Source organism: Somniosus microcephalus, chromosome 2 (genome assembly GCF_052327205.1).
Source record: "Somniosus microcephalus isolate GS21.2 chromosome 2, FLI_Smic_1.0, whole genome shotgun sequence".
In the NCBI taxonomy this organism is placed as follows: Eukaryota; Metazoa; Chordata; class Chondrichthyes; order Squaliformes; family Somniosidae; genus Somniosus; species Somniosus microcephalus.
The window spans coordinates 237,856,268-237,868,592 of NC_140988.1; the positions used below are offsets into that span (position 1 = coordinate 237,856,268).

Here is a 12,325-nt window from a genome sequence, read left to right on the forward strand (position 1 = left end):
GGTGAATCTTTGCTGCACTCCTTGCATGGCAAGAACATCCTTCCTCAGATAAGGCGACCAAAACTGCACACAATACTCAAGGTGCGGTCTCACCAAGGCCCTGTACAACTGCAGCAAGACATCCTTGTTCCTGTACTCGAACCCTCTTGCTACGAAGGCCAACATACCATTTGCCTTCTTAACCGCCTGCTGCACCTGCATGCTTACCTTCAGCGACTGGTGCACAAGAACACCCAGGTCTCTTTGCACTTCCCCTTCTCCCAATCTATTGCCATTCAAATAATAATCTGCCTTCCTGTTTTTGCCACCAAAGTGGATAACCTCACATTTATCCACATTATAGTGCATTTGCCACATTTCTGCCCAATCACCCAACCTGTCCAAATCGTACTGGAGTTTCACGACATCCTCCTCACAGCATACCCTCCCACCCAGCTTTGTGTCGTCTGCAAATTTGGAGATATTACATCCAATTCCCTCGTCCAGATCATTAATATATATTGTGAACAGCTGGGGTCCTAGGACCGATCCTTGCAGTACCCCACTAGTCACTGCCTGCCACTCGGAAAACGACCCGTTTATTCCAACTCTTTGTTTTCTATCTGCCAACCAGTTCTCTATACAAGTCAATACCTTGCCCCCAATCCCATGTGCCTTAATTTTGCACGCTAATCTCTTATGCGGGACCTTAGCGAAAGCCTTCTGAAAGTCCAAATACACCACATCCACTGGTTCTCCCTTATCTATTTTACCAGTTACATCCTCAAAAAATTCCAGTAGATAAATATGCTGTCCTCAGGATGACAGCATTCGTACTCCCACCACTGCCACTCCGCCACTGCCCTTACTGTTGCCTATCAGATTGCACCTTCCCAGACTGTTGCCACCCATGCCGAGATGGTGCAGTCCGCAGCTGGGCCTTCTAGGCCCAGAGCTGCCTGAGGTCACTCTCCAAGGCCATCTGCAGTCTCCTCCACTGAAAGTCAGCAGCCTTCCATAGGAACGTAGGAACAGGAGTAGGCCATTCAGCCCTGCGAGCCTATTCTGCCATTCAATGAGATCATGGCTGATGCGGTCTAATTCCATATACCCTTAATACCTATGGTTAACGAAAAGCTATCAATCTCCGATTTAAAATCAACAATTGATCTAGCATCAATTGCCGTTTGCGGAAGAGAGTTCCAAACTTCTACCACCCTTTGTGTGTAGAAATATTTCCTAATTTCACTCCTGAAAGGTCTGGCTCTAATTTTTAGACAATGCCCCCTAGTCCTAGAATCCCCAACCAGTGGAAATAGTTAATAAAAACAGAAAATGCAGGGAATACTCAGCAGGTCAAGCAGCATCTGTGGAGAGAGAAACAGAGTTAACATTTCAGGTTGATGATCCTCTCACACCCATCATAATGAAGTGTTTCGAGAGACTGGTCTTAGCCCACATCAAAGCCAGTGTTCCTGCCTCCCTTGACCAACACCAGTTTGCCTATCGGGCAAACAGATCAACGGAGGATGCAATCACAACTGCTCTACACTCGGCACTGAATCACCTAGATGGTAAGGAGACCTACATCAGAATGTTGTTTATAGACTACAGCTCAGCATTCAACACTATCGTCCCCAACAAGCTGGCCACCAAACTCCAAACTCTTGGCCTGAACACTTCCCTCTGCAACTGGACCCTGGACTTCCTAACAAACAGACCCCAGTCTGTCAAATTAGGTAACCACACCTCCACCCCCCCCCCCCCCCCCGGCTGACCCTGAACACGGGGGCCCCACAAGGATGTGTGCTGAGCCCCCTCCTCTACTCCCTCTTCACCCACGACTGTGTGGCTGTTAATGGTTCCAACACCATCATCAAGTTTGCAGATGACACCACGGTAGTAGGCCAGATCACCAACAACGATGAGTCAGCCTACAGGGAGGAGGTCCAGCATCTCGTGAAGTGGTGCGCCGACAACAACCTGGCCCTTAACACCAAGAAAACAAAGGAAATAATCGTAGACTTCAGGAAGTCCAAAGGCGGAAGTCACACCCCCATCCACATCAATGGGGCGGAGGTGGAAAGGGTGGCCAGCTTTAAGTTCCTCGGAGTCCACATCACGGAAGACCTCTCCTGGTCCCTCAACACCTCCTCTCTGGTGAAGAAGGCCCAGCAGCGCCTATATTTCTTGAGGAGGCTGAAGGGATGTAATCTGTCACCCCCGATCCTCTCTAACTTCTACCGCTGCACTATAGAGAGCATCCTGACAAACTGTATCACGGTATGGTACGGCAGCTGTAGCTCCCATGATCGGAAAGCCCTGCAGCGGGTAGTCAAAACTGCCAAACGCATTACCGGCACCCGGCTACCAACCATAGAACATATATATCAGAAACGCTGCCTACGGAGGGCACGGTCCATCATCAAAGACCCTACCCACCCCAGCCACAGTCTGTTCGCCCTCCTACCATCTGGAAGATGCTACAGATGCATTTGCACCTGTACGACCAGATTTAGGAACAGCTTCTTTCCCAGGGCTGTCATCCTACTGAACTCCACAAATAAACACTAAAGCCTGCACATCTGCCGATGCACTTTATTATGGTCATATTTATGCTAATATATATGTACAAATGTATGTTGAAATGTTTAAGTGTCCTAATCCAAATTGTACACTCTCGGGAGCCGCAAGCCTACATTTCGTTGTACTGCACTTGTGCACTAACAATGACAATAAAAGTTGATTTGATTTGATTTCTGACGAATTTTCTGTTTTTATTTCAGATTTCCTGCATCCGCAGTATTTTGCTTTTGTATCAGCATAAATAGTTTCTCTCTATCTACCCTATCAGTTCCCCTTAATATCCTGAAAACTTCGATCAGATCACCCCTTAACCCTCTAAATTCTTGGGAATATAACCCTAATTTGTGTAATCGCTCCTCGTAACTTAACCCTTGAAGTCCGGGTATCGTTCTTGTAATCCTACGCTGCACTCCCTCCAAGGCCAATATATCCCTCCTAAGGTGTGATGCCCAGAATTGCTCACAGTACTCCAGGAGTGGTCTAACCAGGGCTTTGTATAGCTGCAGCATAACTTCTACCCCCTTGTACTCTAGTCCTCCAGATATAAAGGCCAGCATTCCATTAGCCTTTTTGATTATTTTCTGTACCTGTTGATGACATTTTAATGATCTATGTACCTGAACCCCCGAGTCTCTTTGGACATCCATCTTTTTTTTTAGTTTTTCACCATTTATAAAGTACCCTGTTCTATTTTTAGGTCCTCACATTTGCTTACATTGAAATCCATTTGCCACAATTTTTCCCATTCACTTAACCTATCAATATTCCTTTGTAATGTTATACTTTCATCTACACTGCCTACAATGCCATCTGTCTTTGTGTCATCGGAAAATTTGAATATATGACTTTCTATGCCATCATCTAAGTCATTAATAAATATTGTGAATAGTTGAGGCCCCAACACAGATCCCTATAAGACCACTAGTCACATCCTGCCAATTTCAGTACCTACCCATTGTCCCTGTTGCCTGTCTCCTGCTGCTCAGCCAATTTCCTAACCAGGTCAATAATTTGCCCTCAATTCCATGGGTAACTTATAGTCTCTTATGAGGGACTTTAGCAAATGCCTTCTGGAAGTCCATATAAATAACATCCATAGACATTGCCCTGTCCACTACTTTAGTCACCTCTTCAAAAAATTCCTACCTTTCACAAATCCTTGCTGGTTCTCTCTGATGAACTGAAAATTTTCAATGTGTTCAGTCACCCTATCCTTAATTATAGACTCTAGCAATTTCCTGACAACAGATGTTAGGCTAACTGGTCTATAATTCCCTGGTTTCCCTCTCTCACCATTCTTAAAAAGCGGAGTGACATGTGCAATTTTCCAATCTAAAGGGACGGTTCCGGAATCTAGAGAACTTTGGAAGGTTATAGTTAGGGCATCTGCAATGTGCTCACCTACTTCCTTTAAAACCCTGGGATGGAAACCATCTGGCCCTAGGGATTTGTCACTCTTTTCACAGAATCACAGAAACCCCACAGTGCAGATAGAGGCCATTTCGGCCCATCGAGCCTGCACCGACACATATTTGTGCCATTATTTTCTTAATTACGGTTATTTTACTTATGTTAATTTAATTGAGTCCCTGTCCCTGATTCAATATTAGTTTCTTTGGGATTTCCGGCATGCCATCCTCTTCTTCTACTGTAAATACTGACGCAAAGTAATTATTCAACATGTCTGCCATTTCCCCATTGTCATTGACAATATCACCACTTTCAGTTATTAAGGGGCCAGCATTGCTCCTGACCACCCTCTTTTTCCTAATGTAACTGTAAAAATTCTTCGTAATGATCTTGATATCCCTTGCAAGTTTTTTTTCATACTCCCTTTTTGTAGCTCTTACTATCTGTTTTGTGACCCTTTGCTGTTCTTTGTATCTTTCCCATTCGCCAGGATCTGTGCTATTTTTTCCATTTCTGTATGCCCTTTCCTTTAGTTTTTTGCTGTCCCTTAGCTCTTTAGTCGTCCATGGCTGTTTTTTTTGGCAAGTAGAGCTCTTGCCCTTCAGGGGTATAAACTGGTTCTGTATCACATTAAATTATTTTTTAAACATCTCCCACTGATCTTCTGTCATTTTACCCATTAACAGATTTGCCCAATTCACTGTGGACAGTCTCTGCCTCATCCCGTTGAAGTCGGCCTTACCTAAATCTAGAATCTTAATAGCTGTTTCACGTTTCTTCCTTTCAAACGCTACGTTGAACTCGATCATGTTATGATCGCTATTGGATAAATATTCACGTACAGTTAGGCTGTTAACTAAATCTGGCTCATTACTCATTACTAAATCTAATATGGCATGCCCCCTTGTTGCCTCTAGGACATATTGTTGTAGAAAACTATCCCAGACACACGCAAGAACTACACTACCTTTCTGACAGGTGCTAGTCTGCTTAACCCAATCGAGATAAGGTTTTGGACAAGAGATACAGGGAGGATGTGAGGGAAAACTTTTTTACGCAGCGAGTGGTGAGGACCTGGAATTCGCTGCCAATGGAAGTGGTGAAAGCGGAGACACTCAATGTTTTCAAGGGGAGACTGGATAGGCACTTGAGGGAAATACACTTGCAGGACTACAGGAATAGAGTGGGGGAATGGGACTGACTGGATTGCTCTACAGAGAGCCAGCATAGACTCGATGGGCCGAATGGCCTCCTTTTGTGCCGTATGACTATGAAAGTTAAAATCCCCCATTAAAACCACTCTGCCTTTGCTACATGCATGTCTAATCTCTGCATTTATACAATCTAGCACTTCACAGCTGCTACTAGGGGGCCTGTACACAACTACAGACTTAAATCCTTTCCTATTTCTTAATTTTACCCATAAAGTCTCCACCAGCCTTGCTGCAGCCATTGGGGTAGCACTGCATAGGAGCATTAGGACAGGCAAAGGCACACGGAAGACAGACACTAAGGGAATGCACAAGGGTGATTAATTGACTTTTGTAGGCAATATGGCATGATTATATTTATAAATTTGGTTTGAATGTTTATTTTGTGGTAGCTTTTATTTTTGCATTGTGGCCAAGTGGATGCTGTGATGGTCAGTGACAGAGGGAAAGTAAGGCATGGGATTGTTGGGGAATGGGGAATTGGGGTTGCATTTACTGGCATCACAGTTGGATGAGTTGGTCACAGACAGCCCGGGCAGAAAGGGGCTGTATAGATTGCCTCCTCCTTTCCTCTTTCTCCTCCTCCTAAGCTGGTCGCTGGTGGCAAGGGCTATGCCATCATGATGGCGAGGTTATGCAGCAGGCCAATACGAATCTTGACACTCGCTCTGCTGAGTACTGCAGGGCTCCCCCAGAGCGGTCAAGGCAGCAGAAGCATTGCTAAAGCACGCCAATGGTCTGCTCGATGATATTTCTTGTGGCAGCATAGCTTTCATTATAAATATGCTGCCCACATGGGTGTCAACTGCGCACCAGAGTCATGAGCCAAGTTGTTAACGGATAGCCCTTGTCGCCCAGTAGCCATTCTCAGGTTTGTCGTGGTGGCTCAAATGCAGATGGCACAGCAGACTGTCACAGAATGAAGGCACCCTGACAGCTGCCTGGATACTGGGCATTCACCTGCATGATTCGCTGAGTATGGTCATGCACCAGCTGGATGTTGAGGGAGTGGAATCCCCTTCAGTTGCAGTACATCGGAGTTTTTATGCAGCACCTGCAAAGTGATATGCATGCAGTCAATGACACCCTGCACCATGGGGAAGCCTGCAATTCTCGTGAAGCTGCATGCTCGCTCCACCTGCTGCTCTCTGGCCAGAGAGAATGAAATGTATTCAGCTCTCTTGGAATATTGAGCCTCAGTTACCTCCCTTATGCAACAGTGCTCAGCAAACTGGGAGATGTTGCAAATATCTCCTGCTCCAGCCTGGATGGAACCTGACACAAAGTTCATGGCCACCGTCACCTTCATAGCCACTGGCAATGCTGTCCTCGCCCTGTTCGGAGTTGCAGTAGGTGGCAGATTTAATTGAGGATGTCCTTAATGAAGCACAGACATCTGACACATTGTTCCTCGCTGAGGTTCAAATAGGAGTATTGCTCCTTGAACCCTCTGTGCAGATATGCCTCCTGCTAAGAGCCCTTCTCCCCCTCCCTATACCAGCAGCTTGTCCTGCTCTGTCACCTCAGCCTATAGCATAACCTGGAGAATAAGCAAAGTGGCATGTATACTACTGCACCCAAGCCTGGGAGCAAGTGGTTTGTGCAGAATCCTTGGTCAGGACAAAGTCCAAAGATGTGCGGGTTAGGTTGATTGGCTATGATAAAAAAAATTGACCCTTAGTGTTAGGGGGATTAAATATGTGGGGTTACGGGGATAGGGTGGGATATGTGTTGGTGTAGGGGTTATGGGGATCGGGTGGGATATGTGTCGGTGCAGGCTCGATGGGCCGAAATGGCCTCTATCTGCACTGTGGGGTTTCTGTGATAGTCCTTCAGCACCTGCCACACCATTCCCTGTAGACTTTAGCAACTTTAAAGATCTTTAGAAACAACCAAACACTTCTACAAATGCAGCAACAGCCAGTAGAAATCAATCAGGAACTAACCTGCAAGTAGGTAATGATGCCTTTAAATAGAACTGGGGCTTGGGGGGGGGGGGGGTGAGAGAAAGAGGTTCGTCCCACTGAATACATGTCCAGCTGCAGAGTGTTAGCTGGAGTGTTGAACTCCAAAATGGCAGCAGTCATCAAATCAGTGTTATACACCAATTGTTACAATCTGCCTACTCTGCACTTCTGATGGACGCTCTATGTGTACTTATGCCCTACCAAAGATGGCTTCCAGCGTGGCCCGTACCAGAAGTGCAGACGCACCACGGACACCATTTTGGAATCTAAACAGCACTTGTAGCGTCCAAACAACAGGTGCTATGAAGCCTAATTTTTTCAGCAACCGGCTTTTCATCACACCAGGGGGCAGTGTAAGAGGAGATTGCTGCAATATAAAAGGCAATATGTTGCTATCGAGCCTACATCAAAGGTTTTTATACAACAAAGCTATGGCTCAGGGAAAGCAATGATAGGAAGCAACAGTCTGGTCTGAAAAGGTATAGGGCCCACCTCCTTGTTTGATTAATGTTTTATAACAATAAATTAAGTGAATCAGATATTACTCTGTCTCTAGCTTTTCAAATCTGTTAAAAGGGCAAGGAAGAAATTATCCAAGAAGTTATAATAGGAAAAATGACAGGAATTTTTGTAAAATACAGTATATATAGATGTATACACTGGAGGATCAGGCTGTTGAATGGTCAATCCATAGACTAGGTATTAAACATTATGAATTGAAGTCTGTAGAAAAGTAAGTCAAGATTAAGTTGTCAGTGCAGTGAGTGAAATAAGGCTCCTTGATTTTATTCAATTTACATTAGGTCAACATAAGTTTTAATTTTTGATCTTTATTTTATTCAAAAATAAATTAAATATACAAGCCAAAGCTGAAATTTTGTAGAAATTTTACAAATACTTTACAGATGAGGAAGTCAAAACCTAGCATATTTACACAATGCCAGCACTTAATCTGGAAAAAAAATTACAAATTCATAGAGCAAAAATACAAACCATGACATTAAATGTACTGAAACTAATGTACAGAATTTTGCTTTTTAAAACAAAAACAGACTCTAAGACCTTATGGTTCACTTTTCAGCAAATAGATTAGCCAAATGTAAGCTGTATTTTAATTTGTATAGTTTAAAGTCTAAAAACATCCAGTGGTTTTAAGGTTGGCCTCAAATTAATTGTAATTAGCATCTTAAGTGATGATACACAATCATTACTGCACAGCACAGTGATATCATTTCACAGAATTGAAAAATAGAATGTAACATGAAGAAAATCTGGAATCCTATCTTGCCTGATGGATTAGTGAGTATATGCATCATTCACATTGTGTGATAATAAGCCATATAGACTAAAGTCTCAGGTTCGATACCAGGTTGTGTTGAATTGGTCACTTTTGACCAAGATAGTGATTGGGATGCCAAGGAAGGAGAAAAAAAATCATCAAGCCAGGGTTCCTGCTCTCGCTGGAAAGCAGACATGGCGCCGATGAGTGAAGGTAGATGATGCACAGCTGTGATAGCTCCCATAGTCAAATAGCCTGTTGCCCGTCTAGGCTCTCACTTCGGCAAGTATTGGAGGGTTGCCAGCAACCATGAAGCCATACCCTAGCAAGATCCAGCCAGTTCATGATAGATGGTGACAAATTTAAATATTTGTGCAAATTATGGAGGCAGTTTTCAAATTTGTGATAATCATATTGCTCAAATGCCAGAACACATCTCTAGTGCTGTGAACTCACTTCATGTTGCACAGATAGTCTAAATAATCAGTACAACTTCAAAACAAGACACAAAAATCATGGAATTACTGTCCATTCAAAATTTCATGGAAATAACCTGGAGTCGAGTACTGGTCTATTACAATCACCCTTCTTGGTAGAAAATAAACAAGGCCAGGTTTTCTTTCCATTTACAGCATATTTTGCATTTCCTTTCAAGACCATGCCTGCTTTCTTATCTTTCACTCTGAAACCAGCATTACATATGAAAAAATAACAAGCAGTCCAATTACAATTGGAAAGAGGATCGGATGTTCCTTTAAGCAAGTCCAGACTGATTGTCACTTGGATTGATCTCTTGCACTGGAGAAATATGTCAAAATGTTCTGAATCTTGATTAAGCGGTTCTTCAAGGATGTCATGGACAACACAGATAGCTGATATCTGGGATCCACAGGAAGAACAGCAAGAAGCCACCAGCACCAAGCAGGTCCATTTGGAGGGCCCTAAATAGTTTAAGGAAAAGCACTTGCATTTATAGAACACCTTTCACAACCTCAGGATGTTCTAAACTGCTTTACAGCCAATTAAGTACTTCTAAAATGTAGTCACTGTTGTAATATAGGGCAATGAGGCAGCCAATTTGCACACACCAATGTCCCACAGACAGCAATGAGCTATATGATCAAATAATAATGTTTTAGTAGTGTTGATAGAGGGATTAAAAACTGCATTTTATGGTCATTCATGCCACTAAATGATCTACTTCAAGACAGAAGCTTGCACAGGCCTCAGTATTTCCAAAATCCAGGTGACTTTACACTTAAAACTGAACTTATCAATAATGTTTACAGCATTAAGATGACAACTGGAATGGCATCATAAAAATTTAGCTTACATCTTCAAAAGTCTCCTATAGCCTACATCTTCAACTTGCCTTTAGTCAGTCACTCAAGACTTCTCCCAATTCCTGCTCTGTTTGAATTTCCCACCTCTTGTAAAGTGCCGTGGCACCCAACTCTATAGAACGGTTTAATTTTGTTTTAGAATATGTTCTGCCACATAATACTTCTAATGCATTTAAAATACATGTGTTAGTACCATATCAAATTATCTTCTTCCTTGCATCAAGTGAATTTGACAGAAGTCTTATTCAGTTAACCTATGGTGGATCACACTTGGGTACTATTTTTACTGTGGCTTGCATCAGCGTGCAAAGGTAAGAATTTGAAGATCCATTGTGACTTACTGAATTCAATAATGTGGCAAACACTAAAGTACAATATTATTCATCTTTGCATCCACATTAAGAAAAATAGGTATGATTTCACAAGAGTAGTAATACCTGTATATTTGCATCCCTCTCTGGCATTGGTCCAAAATGCTGAAGGATTTGACCATGGAATCTACTCTTCAGGTTTTGAAACCAGTTGCAAGCTTGTGCATATACTTTATCATGAAGATCCATAAGTTTAACCAACTCCTCTCCTGCAACCTGAACATAAATATGGATATTTAAATACTGACTTTTAAAGTGGAAACAACAACATAAACTGCTAGTGTTGTATCCAATACACAATGCCAGACAAGTGGAAAATTATGAAAATTGAAAACAGCCAAGATACAGCAACTAATTACATTAATAACCAAGCATATCTGTACCAATTAAGTCAACCTATAGTGACATTAATATAGCATATGGTAACTGAGGGCAAGATAAACAAAACCAAATTCAAACCAACTGCCTGGTTGAATCTCAGCACTGGAAAAATAAGATCCATAAACAAAAATATTAGTTAATTTCAATGCATGTTGGCAATATCTAAAACACTATACTGTAAAGTTTGAGGTACAAGATATCTAGTTGTGGAAGAGAGCAACATTTTTTGTACTGATGCAGTTCAAGGAAAAGGCCCACCAGCAGCTTCTCAGGGCAAATAGGAATATATAGCAGTTTTTTGGCAGCATCACCCACATTGCTGGAACACAAGGAAATAAATACATTTTGGAATCTAGTCTGTTTTCAGTTCCACATCCTTGAGCCAAAACAGGTAACCAGTTTTTTTTAATTTTTTTATAATTCATTCTTAGAATGTGGATGTCACTGGAAAATCCAGCAATTATTGCCCATTACAAGTTGTCCCGAGATGACGGGCCTTCTCTTGAACCACTGCAATCCGTGTGGGTAAGGTGCTCCCACAATGTTAGGGAGTTCCAGGGTTTTGATCTAGTGACGACAAAGGAATGGCAATATCTGTCCTAGTGAGGATGGTGTGCGCCTTGCAGGGGAACTTGAGAAGTTACGGGTGTTCCCATTTCACCAGCTGCTCTTGTCCTTCTAGGTGGGAGGTTGAGAGTTTGGGAGGTGCTGCCAAAGCCCTTGGCAAGTTGCTGCAGTGTATCCTGTAGATAGTACACACTGCAGCCACTTTATGCCGGTGGTGGATGTTTCGGCTAGTGGATGAGGTGTTGCTACTTTAATAAGAGTACAAGAACAGCTTGTGTGGATTTCCCATCTGATTTCCTCTTGATTTGGGAAGCTCAGATGACTCAGATTTTCATTTCACCATGCATAACAAGCCTGTGTCTGACCATACCAACACACCCTCACCAAGTTTTTTTTTATATAAAAGCAAAGGCATGTAAAAACTTTTGACATGTCAGTAAAGGGGGACTTTCACAAATAGGCACTCCCAGTGAGAGTGCACATCAAAAATTCAAACGTGCAGGTCAGTGAGTCTACTGGATTTTCTGTCCATTAAAATTAATGGATACCTGCAGCACTCCATGCTTGAATTTGCCTTATGTTTAAATATGTGTTGCAAATGATCTTTACCTTAACATCTTTCAAGTATTCAATATTGGCAATGTAATATCCATCTTTTTGCCCTCTTTCCAAAACCTTGAAACAATTTCCTCCAACAGTGTCCACAACAGATCGCCCATCAGGAAGGAAGTGAATGTTTCTTATATGCAGCATACAGCCATAATCTGTAAATCTGTAAATCACGGACATCAATTTCATGGAATCAAAGAATAGGACATACTGAAAATAGATTTTGCACATTTTGCCCTTTACACTCTCCCCATTAACACAGAACATGTTACTCTATTATGATTATGTTACTCTAAGAGCATATGAAGTCTGCAAGTCTAGAGTGTCACAGGCATAAGCTGCTACGATGGTTTTGCACAATGTTTCATAAACTATGGTAATGCAGTTATCTGTTCTGATTTGCTTATTCTGCAGTGCTGCTGAACTCTGGGTTTTAAACCTTTCTAAAAAACACTTTGGGCTAATCAGTGAACATCTCAACAAGGATAGAATGGAATAGTATCATGCAACTTCAAGCACATTTTGTGGGGGTACAACAGATCCCATCTGCACATTCGGGTCTCAAGACTACTGTAAATTTGGGCAAAATGCACTTGGATTTTTAGTCTAACAAATAAGTGAC

General features: G+C 42.5%; 1 protein-coding gene across 1 annotated transcript in view; it reads right to left on the reverse strand.

The window, feature by feature from the left end:
• Positions 1 to 7,963: 7,963 nt before the first annotated feature.
• The window catches only part of lonrf1 (LON peptidase N-terminal domain and ring finger 1), a 31,371-nt gene continuing 27,009 nt past the window's right edge, over positions 7,964 to 12,325 (reverse strand). The window contains exons 10-12 of the mRNA XM_085970480.1: positions 11,704 to 11,866; positions 10,213 to 10,362; positions 7,964 to 9,373 (exon numbers count right to left, since the gene is read on the reverse strand). Coding sequence (XP_085826606.1) covers positions 9,209 to 9,373; positions 10,213 to 10,362; positions 11,704 to 11,866 — 478 coding nt within the window. The 3' untranslated portion in view covers positions 7,964 to 9,208. The remainder of the gene's footprint in view (positions 9,374 to 10,212; positions 10,363 to 11,703; positions 11,867 to 12,325) is intronic.